General features: G+C 46.2%; 1 protein-coding gene across 1 annotated transcript in view; it reads left to right on the top strand.

Annotated features, from left to right (window-relative positions):
- The window catches only part of Dip-C (dipeptidase C), a 399,836-nt gene that overhangs the window by 307,580 nt on the left and 72,286 nt on the right, over window positions 1–19,970 (top strand). Inside the window, exon 4 of the mRNA XM_071681611.1 lies at window positions 1,692–1,745. Within this exon, the coding sequence (XP_071537712.1) occupies window positions 1,692–1,745 (54 nt within the window). The remainder of the gene's footprint in view (window positions 1–1,691; window positions 1,746–19,970) is intronic.

The raw sequence follows: 19,970 nt of genomic DNA, 5'->3' as shown, positions 1-19,970 counted from the left end.
TACTACTACTACTACTACTACTACTACTACTACTACCACCACCACTGCAGCTACTGTTGTTCTGTGGTTGTTACTGAAGCTCCTGATGGTGGTGTTGTAGTTATCTGTCTACTACTACTACTACTACTTTTACTACTACTACTACTACTACTACTTCTGCTGCTGCTGCTGCTGCTGCTGCTGCTGCTGCTACTCTCCACTACTGCTGCCGTTGTAGTTCTTTGGGTTTTACTGTTGTTCTGTGGCTGCTATTACCGTCTCTGTGTGTTTACTCCTATTTTTGTATATTTATGTATCATTATTTATATCATAACTTTGTGTGGTTCGGGTCGGGGTTGTATTTCACGTGCACCGAGCGTTGCCAATTTTTACAGTCCTCCTTTACCACGTGGAATCTTTTGACTCATTGGCTTGTTACCCTCGACCCAGGATGATAGGAATTTTTTTTTTTTCATTTGTGAATGTTGGCAAGTGTGTGAGGTGTGTGTGTATGTGTGTGTGTGTGTGTGTGTGTGTGTGTGTGTGGTGTCGTGGATAGCTCAGGATAGGTTCTTGCTGTTGGCTGCTCATGGTACCACTTGTCCCCACCTCCCTTGTGCCTCACTCGTACATAAGAACGTCCAGAAAATGTGAATTCCACAGACGGCGTATTGTTCCTCACATGGTAAGGTGGACAGACACTAGAGAGAGGTACACGGGAGATGTTGTCTGTTCCTTCGATGTTTATCATGTTTATGTCGTTGGCAGGATAGGCTGACGACCTTTTGTGTATGTTTATGTTCGACCGTTTCCTGGCAGACAAGAAGCAAGCTATAAGGCGGCTACCACCCATAACCCACTGAAATCAACAGACTGTATCTATAGATTTTAATAGTTGATTTTTTTTTCCAGTGGTAATGCCCATGGGGTCATCAGTATTAGCACGCCACTGCATGATGTTCGTACAGGTAACAAGTCATGATGCTCTGCTGGTGTAGTTGTGGTGAGAGAGAGCCTCCCCTGCAGGTGTAGTTGTGGTGAGAGAGAGCCTCCCCTGCTGGTGTAGTTGTGGTGAGAGAGAGCCTCCCCTGCTGGTGTAGTTGTGGTGAGAGAGAGCCTCCCCTGCTGGTGTAGTTGTGGTGAGAGAGAGCCTCCCCTGCTAGTGTAGTTGTGGTGAGAGAGAGCCTCCCCTGCTAGTGTAGTTGTGGTGAGAGAGAGCCTCTCCTGCTGGTGTAGTTGTGGTGAGAGAGAGCCTCTCCTGCAGGTGTAGTTGTGGTGAGAGAGAGCCTCTCCTACTGGTGTAGTTGTGGTGAAAGAGAGCCTCCCCTGCTGGTGTAGTTGTGGTGAGAGAGAGCCTCTCCTGCTGGTGTAGTTGTGGTGAGAGAGAGCCTCCCCTGCTTGTGTAGTTGTGGTGAAAGAGAGCCTCTCCTGCTGGTGTAGTTGTGGTGAGAGAGAGCCTCCCCTGCTTGTGTAGTTGTGGTGAGAGAGAGCCTCCCCTGCTAGTGTAGTTGTGGTGAGAGAGAGCCTCCCCTGCAGGTGTAGTTGTGTTGAGAGAGAGCCTCTCCTGCTGGTGTAGTTGTGGTGAGAGAGAGCCTCCCCTGCTGGTGTAGTTGTGGTGAGAGAGAGCCTCTCCTGCTGGTGTAGTTGTGGTGAGAGAGAGCCTCTCCTGCAGGTGTTGTGAATATGACTAACGGTCTTGCTGTTCCTTACAGATGCCGGAGGTGCTGCGCGGGATGACAGGCACTTCAGGCACACTCCTCACCCTGGTAAGTACTCCGCCTTCCGCCCTCAGGACGTGCCACGCCCTCGCCACCCTGCCTGCCGGTGACCACTTTCCCCCCTCTGAAGGTTGAGGAACCTCTCTAGCTGGTCTCTGACCTAGTCCTCTCGGGATCAGGTCAAAGACCAGGTCATCGTAGCCAAGGGTCGCACCGTCGTGTTCTGGTGTTTAGCGGACCCTCTGAATTGTGTTCAGCACTCGTGTGAGTTTCCTCCTCACCTTAAAACCCCTTGGGTGGAGTCACCAGGCTGCCGGTGTGGTTGACAGGGCACGTGCAGTCCTCCTCTGGCCGTATATATCAAGGGAGCACAGCAGAAGACGTTGTACCCATGATATACGACCTTGTGTGTTTTTTTTTTTTATGTTTCTCTCCGTAAATTCGGAGATCTTAATTGTAACGATGAAATTTACGGTCGTCATAAAAGACGAAGGTATGTATGATAGCTCCCCTTAAGAGTCGTGCTTGCGAGGTGTCCGGGGTGACTTGTCGCGTTCCCTTGTGGACGAACAGAGGGATGAGACCAAGTGAGGCCAGTCGTCACAGGCCTGACAGGGGATGGGGTCCCCCAGTGGATGGTCTGTACTCTCTCTCTCTCTCTCTCTCTCTCTCTCTCTCTCTCTCTCTCTCTCTCTCTCTCTCTCTCTCTCTCTCTCTCTCTCGTCGTCTTCACATCCAGGTCAGAGCCCATGTTGGTGACTCCGCAGGTGGTGCCTCCAAACCGTGGGACGGGCGTCACCAGAACTAGTGGTTGTAATACTGGAATATTGACGTAAAAATGACCTACGTATAACACAAGCTCCAGATCTTCCTGGATGGTTGGACATAACATAGGCTACAGATCTTCCTGGATATTTGGACATAACCTAGGCTACAGATATATATATATATATATATATATATATATATATATATATATATATATATATATATATATATATATATATATAATACAAAGCTCCAGAAATGTGAAGTGATCACATACCGCAAGCGCCATCTCCAACCTTTCAGCTGTTGGCTTGCTCCAAATGTAGCATCAGATTATACCAAACTGTGCTGAGACGCAGGAAATCCATCGTAGTTATGGGCGGTACCGGAATGGTGCTGGCCGCCCCCAGACCGTGGCAAGGGACCAGGTTGGGTATGTCAAGTGACGTCATTATAAAAACGGAGATGTAACGGTCAGTCCGTACGAACGGCGTAGATTCCCATCCGATATAGGATCAAGTCTTGCAACCGGTTCTCTTTCTCATATATATATACATAGTGATAACATCGGTAACGGATGCGTTTTTAGTGAGATATGTACTCGCAGACGTTAGAAACCTGAAAGACAACAAAGCAACAAGGGAATGTCAGCGTGTATAAGTGCAAGCTGAAATAAACTGGATGGACTGGTGGAGGATTCAGCTGGCAAACGAATATTGATATTGTCAAGTGATGAGATTTATGAATGGTCAGTAGACACAAAGGGACAAGCTACAATATGAATTATCTTCTACTATAAAAGTTATATATATATATATATATATATATATATATATATATATATATATATATATATATATATATATATATATATAAGGAAAAAGACTTGGTTGTAAAAATCTTCGATGCTTTGGTTGGGTGTAAGAAAAAAAAATCTCTGAACCGAAGCCTAGTCACATGCGCAGCAGCAGTAAATAAAAGACGATCGAAATTCTCGGATTCACAGTTAAGAGATTTTGATTAAATAAGAAGCTGATCCTTTGTTCTCTACAGTTCACTGGTGCGAACCCAGCTTACTGAATATTGAGTTCTGTGTCGGCGACCGTACCTGAAGAGAGTGTTGGTGACCCTACGTGGAGAAAGACAGACTGTGTTGATGACCCTACTGGAAGAAAGACATGATGAAAACAACAACGAGCAACTGAGATGATTCCCCGGACTGAGAAACATATGACGTGAGAGCCACCTTGACCACTTACATTGATGGTGCTCAGAAAAAAAAAGGTGAATACGTTATATGTCACAGGTTTCTAGAACCATCAAAGATTTTGATAATCTCGATCGCTGAATAGCTAATTCAGGATAGGTTTGACTGATTTCACTCGTAGTGAAGGATAGGTTTGGCTGATTTCACTCTTAGTGATGGCTACAAACTCGTCGGCAAAGGATTCACCATCGAATGAGGCCATGATTTTTATTTTAAATATATGGAAAGCTTTACCAGTTAGAGTGGTTGAAAGTTACACCATAGATTCATAAGTACACGTAAGAATATACTTGAGAATTATTGTGCTTAAAGTTCCCGACTGACATTATGTGCTCCTCCTCAGATACACAAGTTTTCTGGTATTTCTCGTTATTATATATAATGTTTTTCAAGAACATTAATGTGTTTATTTTTAATCTCCATTCTAACAGAGTTGAATGGACCCAGTTGTCTTTTGCTGTTCGTCGTTGTGTTTGTTGCTATCAATGTAAGCACCACAGTCGTAGACCAAGCACTGGATTTACTGTGGAAAGAAGTAGGAAGGTTCTTCCTCCACCACTTTGTACCTAGGAAGCTTGCATGTAGGAGGGATGCAGCAGCAGATCGCCTGATAGGTCAGGCCCGGGGAGGTTAGGCGGGCCGGCGAACAACGGAAGTTATTTCCACAGAACCAGGCGAAGTTGGCCATCAGGTGAAGAGCCCTATGGTCCGTTGCTGGGTAACCTTCCGGTCGCTAGTTCCAGGATGGAAGGGAGAGGAGATAAACTCCAGTGAAATGGAAGTGGAAGAGGAGGAGGCAAAGCGTAATAAAAATTGGAAGAGGGAGGAGCAGAGCACCGAGGCAAGGGGAAGTGGGAGGAGCCAGGGGGTGTGTATATCACAGGGGAGGAACCACAGCTCAGATTGCTACGTCCGTCTCACAATAACCTCGTCTCCACAACAGCTCGTCATAGGTAAACACATTCCTGACAAGATGTTCTTGGGGGGTCTTATTATATTAATATTGTATTACACCTTCATGTAGTTTTCTGAAGAGAAAAAGAAAATTGTTTTCTCTGTTTTCTCCTCGGCTTGGAGTTGTGTTCATAGATCCCAGGATGGTCGGTGGTATGTAAACACAGAATTCGAGTTCTTGTGTGTACAATATATGTGAGGTTCGTTCCGCCTCAAGTGGTTGATTGAATTCTGCGAAATATTACTTTATTCTTTATCGAATGGGAGAGATGAGGAAACACAGTCTTCATTCTATTTTCCTCTGCTATTTTATACATTCATAATTTCCTGCTTCAGCTGATATCGCTATTTTTTTTTTTATCGAATCCTTCAAACAGGTTCGAAAATACTATCGGAATCTTTTTTTTATTTATTTTAGCCACCATCAGATTCAAATTTCTTTCTCCGTATTTTTTCTCTCAGTTGGAGGGCGAAGCGCTTCATCCACATGGTACATAATTTATAATGATGGAGTGCACCCTATGTCTACATGATTGTCTATGTTCCTGATGCGGTATGTAGGTAAACATGGCCCTCATAGTGGGAGGGGACTGGCTACGTCACCTCATGACCAGCGCTGGTCTCCCCGGCTGAGCCGTATGACAAATGGGCCACAAATATCACAGAAGGAATGAGTGTGTTTGTTGACATCTTGGGCGTGCGGCCAGCGGAGAATGGCAGGGGAAAAAGCTGCACTGTTTTCACATGACCTATATTGGGATTCTGGTAATGGGTTGAGGCACACGTGGTTTATCACGTGCATGGTGGTGGTGGTACGTGTCGCGGACGTGGAAGAGTCGGGTGGTTGTGATGTGGAGGAATTTTTTGGTCGTTTGTGGATGTGTTGGCGATAGGGCTGGTGGAAGTGTTGGTTTATGTTTGGTGTTCTTAGAGGTGGTGTTGGTTTATGGTGGCGTTCCTGGATGTGGTGTTGGTTTATGGTGGCGTTCCCGGAGGTGGTGTTGGTTTTCTGGTGGTGGAAGAGGTTTTATAATGGTGTTCCTGGTGATGGTTTATAGAGTGGCCTTCCTGGTGATAGTCTATGGTGGTGGTTATGGTTTAGACCTGCGATCCTAGTGATGGCTCAGTGTTGGTGTTGGGTCTGGATAGCGGTGATAGTGATGATGCTGCTGCTGGCGGCTTTTGGGTGATAGTTTGTAGTGATGATAGGACGACACCAAGGACGGTCGGCCTTGGGCATTTAGGAGGGCGGATGTTCGGAGGAGGGCGACGTGGCTCGAGACCCCCACGTACTACGGGGCAAGGCTTTCCGGACGTAATTGTACACAGCGACAGTTTTAGAAAGTGGGTGTGGGGGAGCTGCCAGTCCTTGTGTGTGTTGCACTTGCTCCTGCAACCTGCCAGCCCAGAGTTGCCCCACTCCCGTAATTAACCTTGAATGACGACCTTTTTTCTCTTTTTCTTTTTTCTTTTTTTGCCTCGCTTGTAGAGAATTTGAATTATGATGAGAGACCACAAGAGCTGGGTCCTAATGAGCTTGCTGAGAGTGAAAGGCGGTTTTTATTCTTTATTTACTTATTTATTTATTTATTTTGGGTAAGAGGTAGAAAGATGGAGTATAGAGAGAAGAATTATGGATTTATTTATGTATTTTGGGTAAGAGGTAGAAGGATGGAGTATAGAGAGAGGGATGATGGATTTATTTACTCATTTTGGGTAAGAGGTAGAAGGATGGAGTATAGAGAGAGGGATGATGGATTTATTTTCTCATTTTGGGTAAGAGGTAGAAAGATGGAGTATAGAGAGAAGAATTATGGATTTATTTATGTATTTTGGGTAAGAGGTAGAAGGATGGAGTATAGAGAGAGGGATGATGGATTTATTTTCTCATTTTGGGTAAGAGGTAGAAAGATGAAGTATATAGAGAGAGGGATGATGAATTTATTTACTTATTTTGTGTAAGACGTAGAAGGATGGAGTACAGAGAGAGAGGGATGATGGCGTCATTAGGTTGACCATAACCTGCCTGCAGCCTTGACCAGCTGGTGGTGGTGAGTACTGGTGGAAGGAGCGTCGTACTGGAGCATTGGCGGCGGCAGCGGACGTGAGGACAAGGTTGAGGTTAGGCCGGCCAACGTGACCAACACATCAACCAGCCAGCCACTCTCGCCACTCGCTCTCACTGAAACGTCTTGTTCCTCTCTCTCTCTCTCTCTCTCTCTCTCTCTCTCTCTCTCTCTCTCTCTCTCTCTCTCTCTCTCTCTCTCTCTCTCTCTCTATCTATCTATCTATCTATCTATCTATCTCTCTCTCTCCCCTCTGAACGATCGACGGGAATTCGTCAAAAAAAAATATATGTGTCATGGATTATACCAGCACCTTCCCTTAAGCCAAGCCTGACAAAGTATTAAGAGAATCACTGGATAGAAAACGAGACAAGGGTGTCACTCCTAACCTCGCTGCAAAAAGGGCAACGGGGCTAAGTTAGAAAATGGGATGTATTAAACTTTTAGCTATATAGCATACCGCCGCCTAAGATAATCAAAGTATTTTGTATAAGAACCTCTTAACGGTAGGCATGACCCGCCACTCCACTCAGTTTCTGGAGGTCAAGCAGCATGATGAATGTGGCGTCCCATATACAGTAGAGGACCTTGATGCTTTCTCCATACGAGGGAGGACTTTAATGACCCAGGGGGCAAGATAGTGCCACTTATGACACTATTAAACTCCCGAAGACTCGTGTCTATTAACCCATTTGTTAAAGCTGTATAGTATGTGTCTATTAACCCATTATTAAAGCTGTATGATTTGTCTCTATTAACCTATTGTTAAAGCTGTATGATTTGTGTCTATTAACCCATTATTAACGATTTGTCTCTGTTAACCTCTTGTTAAAGCTGTATGATATTTTTTGCCATGGGCCATCAGCATCCTATGGAGCCCATCAACATCCAATGGAGCAAAGTTCTAATTGTACCTATGATAAAACACAATCAACCTTATGAATTTCGCCCCATCTCCCTGTCGAGTTGCCTGCGCAAAACTTTTGTGAGAGGATGGTGTTGAACACGCTACGACGCGGAATCCGACCAGTTACCTGGTGCCGCTGTAGATCCGGCCAGTTACCTGGTGAAGCTGTAGATCCGGCCAGTTACCTGGTGTCACTGTAGATCCGGCCAGTTACCTGGTGCTACTGTGTATCCGGCCAGTTACCTGGTGAAGCTGTAGATCCGGCCAGTTACCTGGTGAAGCTGTAGATCCGGCCAGTTACCTGGTGTCACTGTAGATCCGGCCAGTTACCTGGTACCGTTCGATGTCCGATTATTAAGAGTTTGGAGAAACTTACAACATCAGGAGCGGAAGTCTTGCGTCATTTAACGAAATAATTGTTGCCGACCACTTTGAGTTGGCGTACGTGATGAGGATAGACCGGGAGTTAGGAGGTGTTAACAGCGACTGTGGTTTCCTTCGCTTTGTGAGTTTGTTCATCGTGATAAATATATATATATATATATATATATATATATATATATATATATATATATATATATATATATATATATATATTTATATATATATATATATATATTTTTTTTTTTTTTTTTTCTTAAGGCATCGGAGGCCACGCTGTGAATGAAGCATCAGAATTAAAAGAAAAAAAAGATAGAAATGTAAAAGAAAGAAGAGTAGAGGAATAATGATTGGAAGAAGCAACAATTTTTTTTTTTCTAAAGGGTTGAGTTTTAGTTGTCCAAAGGGATTCTCTGTAATGAGAGAAGGGGGAGGTAGGTAGGTAAGAGGGATGTGAAGGCTACGAAGTGGGAAAGACTAGGGACACTTGTGTGCATGTTGGACGAGAGAGAGAGAGAGTGTTCGTCAGTTCGACCCTCGATCTTCGGGGTATTTCGTAGATGGGGATGTCAGCTGTGACACATATTAATGCCGGGTCTCCAAAATTATCCCCTTTAGAAAGATACTGAAGTCGCTCCCGTCGCCGTGGCCAGGTGAGGGTGGCCAGACCTTGTGTGTGTACCTGGGTGAAGTGGTAAATGTGGCTCCTCACTCACACACACACACCGGTCAGGTGAGGGTGGCCAGACCTTGTGTGTGTACCTGGGTGAAGTGGTAGATGTGGCTCCTCACTCACACACACACACACACACACACCGGTCAGGTGAGGGTGGCCAGACCTTGTGTGTGTACCTGGGTGAAGTGGTAGATGTGGCTCCTCACTCACACACACACACACACACACACCGGTCAGGTGAGGGTGGCCAGACCTTATATTCTATATTAGATTTTACTTTGATCTTGTTCACAGGAATGTTAAATGGAACTTGAATTAGAGAATTATATTCTATATTAGATTTCTGATTCGTACTGCTAGAGTATGGTCCAGGGTCTGTTGTGTAAGTGTTAGAACCCGTAATTTATTTTGACATTTTGATTTCCTGTCATTTTGATAATTTTCCTGTTATACGACTTTACACTTTTTTTTTTTTTTTTTTTCCTTTTCTTTTGCGGAGAATGTAGGCCAGTCCTATGGAGAGGGTCGACCAGTCTTTTAAGGGGAGGACCGACCCATCTTGTACGGAGAGGGTCGACCAGTCGTTTAGGGGGACAGGTCGACCAGTCTTTTTTATTTTTGGAGAGGATCGACTAGTCTTTTAGGGGAAGGGGTCGACTAGTCTTTTAGGGGAAGGGGTCGACTAGTCTTTTAGGGGAAGGGGTCGACTAGTCTTTTAGGGGAAGGGGTCGACCAGTCTTTTATAGAGAGGGGGTCGACCAGTCTTTTATAGAGAGGGGGTCGACCAGTCTTTTAGGGCGAGGGAAGGTCGTTCTGGCATTGAGATGATACTGTCATTCTTTTATGCTGAGGTTGGGCGGGCCAGTCTGGCTGGACCAGTCTAATTTGGACCAAATGGAGTGAACGGTGTTGGCCAACACTTGACCAGCTCCTTATCGTGGGGCGGAGGGCCCAGGGTGAGTGGCTCCCACATCACCCACCCTGGGCCCAGCTGATTACCGTGGGTGGCGGGTGAAGTTATCTGGCAGTGGCGCCACTTGCTGGGAGTGACCCCCAGGCACTCACCAGACGGTCGGGTCGTCCTGGGTTGTACTTACCTGGTGGTAGCTGGCTGGGAGTGACCCCAGGCACTGACCAGATGGTCGAGTCGTTCTGGGTTGTACTTACCTGCTGGTAGCTGGCTGGCTGGCTGGGAGTGACCCCGGCACTGACCAGACGGTCGGGTCGTCCTGGGTTGTACTTACCTGCTGGTAGCTGGCTGGCTGGGAGTGACCCCAGGCACTGACCAGACGGTCGGGTCGTTCTGGGTTGTACTTACCTGCTGGTAGCTGGCTGGCTGGCTGGGAGTGACCCCGGCACTGACCAGACGGTCGGGTCGTCCTGGGTTGTACTTACCTGCTGGTGGCTGGCTGGGAGTGACCCCAGGCACTGCCCAGACGGTCGAGTCGTCCTTGGATGTACTTCCCTGCTGGTGGCTGGCTGGGAATGACCCAGGCACTGACCAGACGGTCGGGTCGTCCTGGGTTGTACTTACCCGGTGGTGGCTGGCTGGCTGGGAGTGACCCAGGCACTGACCAAAGGGTTCGGGGATAGAAAACGTGCGCCAGGATGACTTCATATATTGCTTGGATATGCAAATGAATTTTTCAACTGTCGCATTGTGAGAGAAAATAGATATGGTTGTTTGCGTCCTTTGGTCATGAACATACATTTTGTGATATATATATATATATATATATATATATATATATATATATATATATATATATATATATATATATATATATATATATATCTTTTCTTTCGTGCATACTATTCGCCATTTCCCGCGTTAGCGAGGTAACGTTAAGAACAGAGGACTGGGCCTTTGAGGGAATACCCTCACCTGGCCCCCTTCTCTGTCCCTTCTTTTGAAAAAAAAAAAAAAAAGAAACGAGACGGGAGGATTTCCAGCCACCCGCTCCCTTCCCTTTTAGTCGCCTTCTACGACACGCAGGGAATACGTGGGAAGTATTCTTTCTCCCCTATCCCCAGGGATTATATATATGTATATATATATATATATATATATATATATATATATATATATATATATATATATATATATATATATATGTGTGTGTGTGTGTGTGTGTGTGTGTGTGTGTGTGTGTGTGTGTGTGTTACGCAGAGAGGCTTAATTTCGCATCGCGCGTCCTTTGACGTAACATGAATACCATGCCTGTGATTACGTGTACAGACCCCCAGCTTACGCCGGGGGCTCATTGATGGACCAGCCTCAAAGGGAAGGATGAATACCTGGGACAGGCTGTGCACCAGCGGCCGTGTCCGGAACTCGAACCACTCACGGCCCGATAGTTCGGTAGCTCGCTGTCGTTATCCACTGCCCTACGGAGTGTGTGTGTGTGTGTGTGTGTGTGTGTGTGTGTGTGTGTGTGTCTGAATTAGTGATGCAAGGCTCAACACTGTATTCCCTTTTCACGTCCTGTGAGGTGATTCCTGTATCAGTACAGGAAGTGATATAGAAGGACTAACGTAGCTTTGTCTCGTGGTCTCGCGTGCCTCCTCGTGGATCATGAAGTATTCACACTGTGGCCCAGAAGAAGAAGAAGAAGAAAGGTTGATAAACGCACTTCGACGCGAGTGGCATTACGAACTGGTTTTCTAAGCATGCAATACCCTTAGGTTTCATTGCTGGTGACACTGATGAGTTACACGATCCTGTTTCAGGCGAGCGAGAGTCGTATTGTCGGTGTACGTGAGGGAGAGTTCATGTGTTGGTGTACGTAGGGGGGAGAGTTCATGTGTTGGTGTACATGGGGAAGAACCCATGTGTTGGTGTACGTGGGGAAGGGTCTGTGTGTTGGTGCACGTTGGAGGGAGCGCCCATGTGTTGGTGTGCTTGTGGAAGACCCCATGTGTTGGTGTACGTGGGGAAGGGTCTGTGTGTTGGTGCACGTTGGGGGGAGCGCCCATGTGTTGGTGTGCTTGTGGAAGACCCCATGTGTTGGTGGACGTGGGGAAGGGTCTGTGTGTTAGTGCACGTGGGGAAGAGTCCATGTTTTGGTGGACGTGGGGGAGCCCATGTGTTGGTGTACGTGGGGAAGAACCCATGTGTTGGTGTACGTGGGGAAGGGTGTGTGTGTTGGTGCACGTGGGGGAGAGCCCGTGTGTTGGTATACCTGGGGAAGAGCCCATGTGTTGGTATACATGGGGAAGAGCTCATGTGTTGGTGTACATGGGGAAGAGCCCTTGTGTTGGTGTACGTGGTGAGAGCCCATGTGTTGGTGTACATGGGGAAGACCCCATGTATTGGTGTACATGGGGAAGAGCCCATGTGCTCGTGTACGTGGGGAAGAGCCCATGTATTGGTGTACATGGGGAAGAGCCCATGTGCTGGTGTACGTAGGGGGGAGAGAGCCCATGTGCTGGTGTACGTGGGGTAGAGCCCATGTGTTGGTGTAAGCCTACACCAACGCTGAGATACCCCGGCTCGTGTGTTGCAATGAACCCGTGTCTTTCAGCTGTCGCACCAGAACCCTTATTGTTGTGTAAGCTGGTGTACAGCGGGAGCTGCTGCTGCTGCTGCTGGGGACCTGCACTTGACGTGCTGCTCTCTCTCCATCCTCCACACAGCCTGTGCCTCAAGTGTGCGTGAAATAAATCGCCGACAGTGTGAGATCGGAAATTTATTCATAAGCACATGAGTAAGAATATATTGGCGTGATAAAATGTTGGTTTTTAATTCGTTTATTCATTGGATTCACTGCTCGGGGGAGGGGGGGGGTTATTATAACTCGTGGTGCCTCATCATCTCTTGTCTCTGCTGTCATCCAACTTCGTAGAATTCTGTATGTTGTGTTCATGTGCCATGACGTCAAATCCCCTTCCCCCCCAGCCATTCACCTCCCATTCATATCCTGTAAAAGTTCTTCATATACATCCTTCGTGACATGTTCTTGTTTAATTTCATGTTATGTCCTCAGGCTGTTCTATTTCCCTACATTTTTTGAAGAACTGTTCAGCGCCTCCGTCATCATGGCTTGTTATATAAAAAAACGTTAAAGGCTGTGATCAGGTCACCCCTCACTCTTCTCTCTCCCAAAGTGGGAGAATTTACTTCATTGTAATCCAGCTCTCTTGGTTTTGTTACAATCTCTGTTGCTCCCTTCTGAGTCGTCTCGAGTGTGTGTTTTTTTTGTGTTTTCTTCTAGTGCGATGACCAAACTTAAGCATATTTTACTGTAGCCCAAATGTAAGATGTGGCAAACAGCTTGCTGAATGTTTCCTCAATCATCAACTTGAATGTAATTTTGATATTTACTAGTGGGCATTTGGTCTCCTTATTAAATGGTTATCTAAGGTGAGACTCTGTCGACAGGTTGGGGGTCGATTGTTGACGCTCGGGTTTTCCCTCACACACATATTCCTGCCATCGAACGCAGTGGCCCTTCCTCATGACTTCGTGTATCCTCGGGTTGAATTCCTGTTTTCTTTACAAAACTATTTACTCCTTGTGAATTTATGGAAAAGTTTTAGAATTTTTCCTGCCTTGATCATATATTTTTTCTTAAAGTTTCTTTGTTCCTTTCTTTCTGATCCTGCTATACTCGTTTCTTGCTCACTCATACTTTGAAATTGCTAGCTGGCGGGAGTTCCATCTATATCTTCACCGCACATCTCAAAACTCCATTGCATTTTGACATCTTTTACGAAACCATGCTTTTCTGTTGCTCAACCTTTCCTCTGTATCTGAAGCTAGAGGTGTCCATGTTCCCCTCCGTCGTAAACTTCACAGACCCTTATACCGCAATGCCCTGGTTCGTGTCTACTGCGGAGCTCCATTACCCAGTCTGTGTTATCTTTGAAATCGTTGAGGTTGGTGTAGATTCCACAGTCATATATCTTGCTTAGGTATTGTCTCATCTCTGTTCTTTTTATGTCCATAGTTTACCACATAGTCAAACTTCTGCATCACTTGGTCAGTTTTTCCACTTGGAGTAGAATATATGATCTGTGGATTTTTGTCAGTGACTTTAACCTCCAACGTAAAGAGAGAGAGAGAAAAAAAATGGCCACAAGACACCTACCTACCTTACCTCGCTTCTGCAGAAGCCAGGGATCCTGCAGCCTCTCGGCTTCGTTCCTCGTAGAGCTAGAATCACTCCAGATGTGAGAGCAGTACTCCATATAGAGACGTATCCGTCCTTTGTATAGACGGAGCAAGCAACTGTTCCGTAAAAACAATGGAATGTCGACATCTAAACAGGACTCCCAGTTTCTTAGGGTCAGAATTAGTTATTTTCGTAATGTGGGGTTCCAAGATGGTGTGGATGTTACAGTAATACCAAGTACGTTCATGGAATTACAGAACCGTCAAAGGAGAGAGGAAGATGTGAGGGAATTTCTGTTACGGACCATCAGCTCTCCTGTCATCTGTTCCCCCCGCGTTCGCCTGTGCAACCTTAAACACCCAACAAACCCATAGACATTCTGTATACCTTTAGACACCCGGTATAGTGTCAGACACCTAGTATATACTCCCAGACCCCAGGCTTATCCTTAGATATCAGGCATACCGTGAGATACTCCATCATACCCTCAAACACCAGGTATATTGTCCAGAGAGACCCGGCATAATCATCATATGGTGAAGCATCACTGATTGGTCAGGTGATCAATATGGCCGGGCGGCTGCCACGTGAGTGTCAGCTGATCTCCTCCCGTAGGTCCATGTTTACCAGACCCTCCCACCTCCTCCCGCCATCCACCCCGCCCCGCGCCGCCCCACGCCAGCCGGTTGCCGGCACTGATACGAGGTGGGTGATTGTGTCTGGCGCCCGGCCGCCGGTTGCCTCAGCTGGTGGGTTGTATCTGGCAACGCCAGTCGTCTCAAACCCCTCATGGTTTGTTTCTAATTAGAATTTTGTTAGTCCCAGACCCAGTTTCGGGTGTGTCCGTCAAGGAGGTGGTTTACCCCCAGCCACGCGTGGTTTGTCTCCATCAGAGGAGTGGTTTGTGCCCAGCCCACGCATGGTTTGTCTCCATCAAGAGAGTACACGTAACAGTATTACTTTCGTCAATGGTTCTCAGGCGTGCCTTCGTCAGGTACGCCTGGTGGAGCTATGTAGGGTGCAGAGTGCAGGGGAAGGCTGGTGTTGTTGTAGGTGAGTGATCCTGGTGCGGTGTGTGGCTCCATCCTGCGCCTCCCTCCGTCAGGTGGTGAGCATCATCGTCAGTAGCGCCACACTCCCATGCACGGGTTAGCTTTACAAGATTAAGTGATAGAGTCTTCCACTCGTGTGGGGTTTCATTTGGGCTTCCACAGCACATCACCATCAACGGTGCCTGTCAGTCGTATGCAGTGGCTTTAAGCTTCCAGAACACACACACACACACACACACACACACACACACACACACACACACACACACACACACACACACGTAACATGAATTTATTAGGAGGAAAAGATGAGACTGAAGACCTGAGAGTTTAGGATTGTTGAAGTGAAGGAGAAAATATGTGAAGTTCGGTCATAACTTTCAGACTGCATCTGGAATGGATGACACATACCTCAACTTTCAACAAAATAAAGTTAGCGAGAGACCAGAAGAAGCAGTGATATTATAAGACAATATCAGTAGGATGTTGGAGGCTCTTTGTTCATATAAGGAACGTAAGCCTTGAAGTCTTTCCAGCTATCTTGACGGAATGTGAAGAAATACTCTGTGGAGGCGACTTTAAATGCTCCAACTCTCGTCGGAAGAAGGACCATTGTCATGGGAGTTAAAGGGACAAGAAGATATCGTACCGATTTTTAAGAGAGATGGTAGGGAAAACGCGCTAAACTACATTCCCGTATCGGTTGAAGGGACCAGAAGATATCGTACCGATTTTTAAGAGAGATGGTAGGGAAAACGCGCTAAACTACATTCCCGTATCGGTTGACAAGCATAGTGTGTTAAGATGCAGAAAAGGATGTTCAGAAAGCAGGTGCCTGAGTTGCTGCTTAGAAGAAACTGCTTAGGCAAAGGAAATGGGGTGTTGCATGCATTGGGGTAAATAAGATGCGTAGGTGGACTTGTGTGCTGGTGGACCGCAGAGGGACATTTGACACCGTCCTCCCAAGGAGGTTTGTAAACTAAAAAAAGTATTTTCAGGCGTCCGTGAGATGGGATCGATATTTACTTAAGCGATTCAAAATGTGCTTTTTCATTCCTGGTCTGAGGTAACCAGTATTGAGGGACGTATGACAGAGGCAAGGGCGGCGGGTGGTGGTAGCGGCGCATCTTGCGTCGTCAGTGTTTACCTCACACACACACACACACGTACGGGAGGGAACCTGCTCCCTCGACGTGTAGTCAGTGCGGAGAAAGTACGCCATCCAAGGCTACCCACACACACACACACACACACACACACACACACACACCTCGCTCCCTCACCTGGTGCCATTAGAATGTCATTATATCTCTATAGTGGCCACTGTAGAAGGCAGACAGCATCATTTATGTACAGTTCACTGTACATATGAAGGATTGAAGGCAGACAGCATCATTTATGTACAGTTCACTGTACATATGAAGGATTGTTTTGTTTTTTTTGCACCATTCGTGAAAAACACGCTTCTAAGAGTAACTGGTATACTTTCTGCATTGTCGATAACTGAATAAGTAGTTTATCGTACCCTTTTCTTATGAGTTGGGGTCATTATATTTAAGGTGTTGACCACAGTTTAAGGCGTTGGCTATTGCGTTGATGTCCGGGTCAGGGGGAATAGGCTGTAGAATGCTTGTGTGGATGAGTTGCCTCACCTGTCTTCGCCATCCAGCGGCCGGCATGTGTTGGTGATCGTGTGTGTGTGTGTGTGTGTGTGTGTGTGGTGTCAGTTGTCCCACTCGTGTTGGAGGGGACCTGGAGGGATGGTGGTGGTGGTGTTTGTGGCAGCCGCGGGATAATACTGTTAACCATACTTGGTGATGGCGGCCCCCCGCCCCGGTCATAGTCTCTCACCTGCTTCTCCTTTTTTGTAGAATTCGTTGTTTATCTTACGGCAGGGACGGCGTGGCCGGCGAGAGCTGTGCACGGGACTGGTGCAGTTGTGTGGGTTTGGGTTCGACCTAGCTACCCTATAAGTCAGTGTTGTCCTTTGTTTTGGATCCACGTGTGTGTGTGTGAGAGAGAGAGAGAGAGAGAGAGAGAGAGAGAGAGAGAGAGAGAGAGAGAGAGAGAGAGAGACCCCACCCACCTCTGGCATTTTATATATACCTGACTTTGGCGCCCAGATGATTTTATGTATGTGTCTTCGTTATGGGTCTGATTTGGTTCCTTTTAAAGATGGAATGAATCAAGTCATTCATACGTTATCTTATGCTCAATGTATGTCTCGTTGAACATGGCCTTCCACCACACTACCTGTACAACGTTTCGCCCGTGTTTCATTTACACACCAGATCACTCCTCTGGTTAGACAACACACCACTGTCGCTTCCTCGAAAGCCTGACCTGAATACACACACACACACACACACACACACACACACACACACACACCCTTCCCTAGTACAGCATCTCTTTTATATCTATCCTAATACCGATTTCCACTCGTTTGTTGGCATTATTACTTCAGATGATGTAACTATAGAGAGCACCAGCTAACCAGTTACGTAGACTGTCCTGTGTATGAGTGCGTATACGACGCATATGTGTGCATGTGTCTGTGCCTGGGAGCGCATCTGTTGGCAGGTGTGTTGTGACTGGCCTGAGTTGCCTTGACCCGTAGAATATATCGCTTGTAGCCAGGGTCCACCATCCCCAGTACCCCAGGCCAGCCAGGCCCCCCCATCTCCTCTCCACCCGTCACCCAGCCACACACCCTTCAAACCGGACGCTGACCAATGGTATACTGACAACGAAATCCCTCAAAGTTTGTCTGGCATATCAAGACATAAGACTACGAACGTACGAGGTTTTACTGTTACTGCAGCTTCGCTCCTCGTCAATACTGCTCAAGTGGAGCTGGACAAGACATCCCACATTTTAATGCCGAAGATTATTTTTATGATCACTTAATACCACTTTGGGTCCTAATCTCCGTAGTTAAAAGATTTCGAAAGTATTATGTAAGCCGTGGCCTGTATTCATTGAGGCATCAAATTCGCACCGAAGAAAGGCGTTTTAAAGCGATAGTCTGTTCTTTTAGGTTTGTTCGGTACTGTATCTTCAGTATTTCCAGTGAGGAGTACAGGGGCTGTTATGTCATGACAGTGGCTGTCATAAAGAAAATGGTGACGCTGGTTGACTGTTTTCGACCCCCAGGAAACGGACTGGACTTGTAGCCGGATGTTTATTGTTTAAGAACGGAAAATGGGCAAGAGTTGGAGGTTACGTAAGAGTCTCGGTATGTGTAAACACCATGACAAACAAGATAACTAACCTGTGGAGTATTTCAGAGAAGCTCTGGTGAAATTAACTTTTTTTCTAACCGATGTTCATATGTTTGTGTGTGTGTGTGTGTGTGTGTGTGTGTGTGTGTGTGTGTGTGTGTGTTGTTTATGAGGAGGTAGACGCTGGGTTAAAGTTTCATAATGTTGGCGACGCATCGAGCCAGCCTAGCTAGCTCCTTTTTTTGACTCAGGGTCGCAGTAAAGCCATCGTGCTCATCGCTTAATATGAAGTGAATAACAACCAACATGTTCGTTATCTTGTTCTCCTTGGATGTATTTTCTGTCGAGAGAATAAAAGGTTAGAACACAGACAAAACATTCTGTTTCAAAGGTATTTTCCGTCGGCGTTTGTTGGATGTGAGTCTCTTTATCTCGTGTGATAGATACTTACCTTGGAAGGCGTTACGAAAGCCTCATCGCGTCCTAGATGGTACGAGAGTCTACACCTGCTGACCGCATAATTCGTGGCGTACCTGCTGTGTACCCTAACCCCATGATGGGTACACTTTATAAAGTCTCTTCCACCCTCACCGCGCCACTATGTCTTTGCTCCCGTTTGAAAGTGAACGACTTGGATCTCAACAGGGTGGGTGATGGGGGAGGAGGAGGAGGAGTTCCACTGAAATTTGATCCCCCTTTTTTTCTAGTATGGTTTGTCTGCTTAAAAGGGAAGAAACATTCCTCGGAATTCACGTACTTCTGAAATAGTTTCTTGACTTACCACTAGATTTCCCACGCCACGCATTTTAGTAGGACTAGCGGGTCTTGTGTTACGTGGACGGCTACGGCCAACACCGTTGTTGCTGTGGTGGGAGATGTGAAAAATCAGGATTTGATACAGTGATCCTGACTTACCTTAACCAAGTTACCATACTGAGGCGAAAGGTCAAAAGTCGTGGGGTTGAATGAGTCTAGGCCACGGGCGAATACTCCCCTGATGTGTTAAGTTTGTGAAACAAAAGTGAATTTGTTCGTGCAAAAACATAAAATATGAAATCCTCGGTGAGGTCCTATGGTGTAGTGAATGTGACCCGAACCCATCGTGTTTAGATGATATCAGGAGGTTGACCACATCAGATATTTGTGTGGCTACCTGGCCGACATGACTGCTCTGTCACTTAATCACCGCACTTAACCTACCACACACGACTTGTTATCTGTCGTCTATCACGGCCTTGATAACTTAGATGTTCGCCTGTCTTTTTTTTTTTATACCAATACCTCCTCCAGCAGTGTTGTTCTTTGTAGACTGAACAGACACGAGAGGCCATTCTGCCTCGCTCTCTTCTCTCGAGTTGGTGTTTTTATAAAAGGCGATTTGCCTCGCACGTTCTTCGCCGTAACTTCATTTGGTACATATTTATGTGATATGTTCTAGAGACACGTTGTGTAAGCATGTATATGATTACGTCAAAACAGGGGTTCTTACTCTTAAATCAAGCCATTGGATTATTTTGGTTTTTTTTTTATGGAGAGAAAACCTGAAAAAAAAAGTTGGTTGATGTTGATTGGCTGTGACGTTAACGGCAGTTTGCAGTTAGCTTATTTGATTTGGATCATAATTGCCCCTGGATCCGTTGCTAAGAATGAGTCCTGGTTGTTTTCCCCCCTGGACCTTCTCTCCGGAGGCTCTTCCAGACCAAAGTTACACTACGTCCAGTACCAGGAAAGTGATGGTCTACTTTGCAGAGAAAATTTCTGTGGCGAGACTGCACTCCTAGTGATACAGGCTTGCCATACGTTACCGTTTCTCTCGCATATGAATGTATATAACTTTGTTGTCATTATCGTTATTCTGTGTGAT

The sequence above is a fragment of the Panulirus ornatus genome, chromosome 33 (assembly GCF_036320965.1).
Source record: "Panulirus ornatus isolate Po-2019 chromosome 33, ASM3632096v1, whole genome shotgun sequence".
In the NCBI taxonomy this organism is placed as follows: Eukaryota; Metazoa; Arthropoda; class Malacostraca; order Decapoda; family Palinuridae; genus Panulirus; species Panulirus ornatus.
Note: the sequence above shows the minus strand (reverse complement) of the source record. Positions and strands in the feature narration are given on the sequence as shown.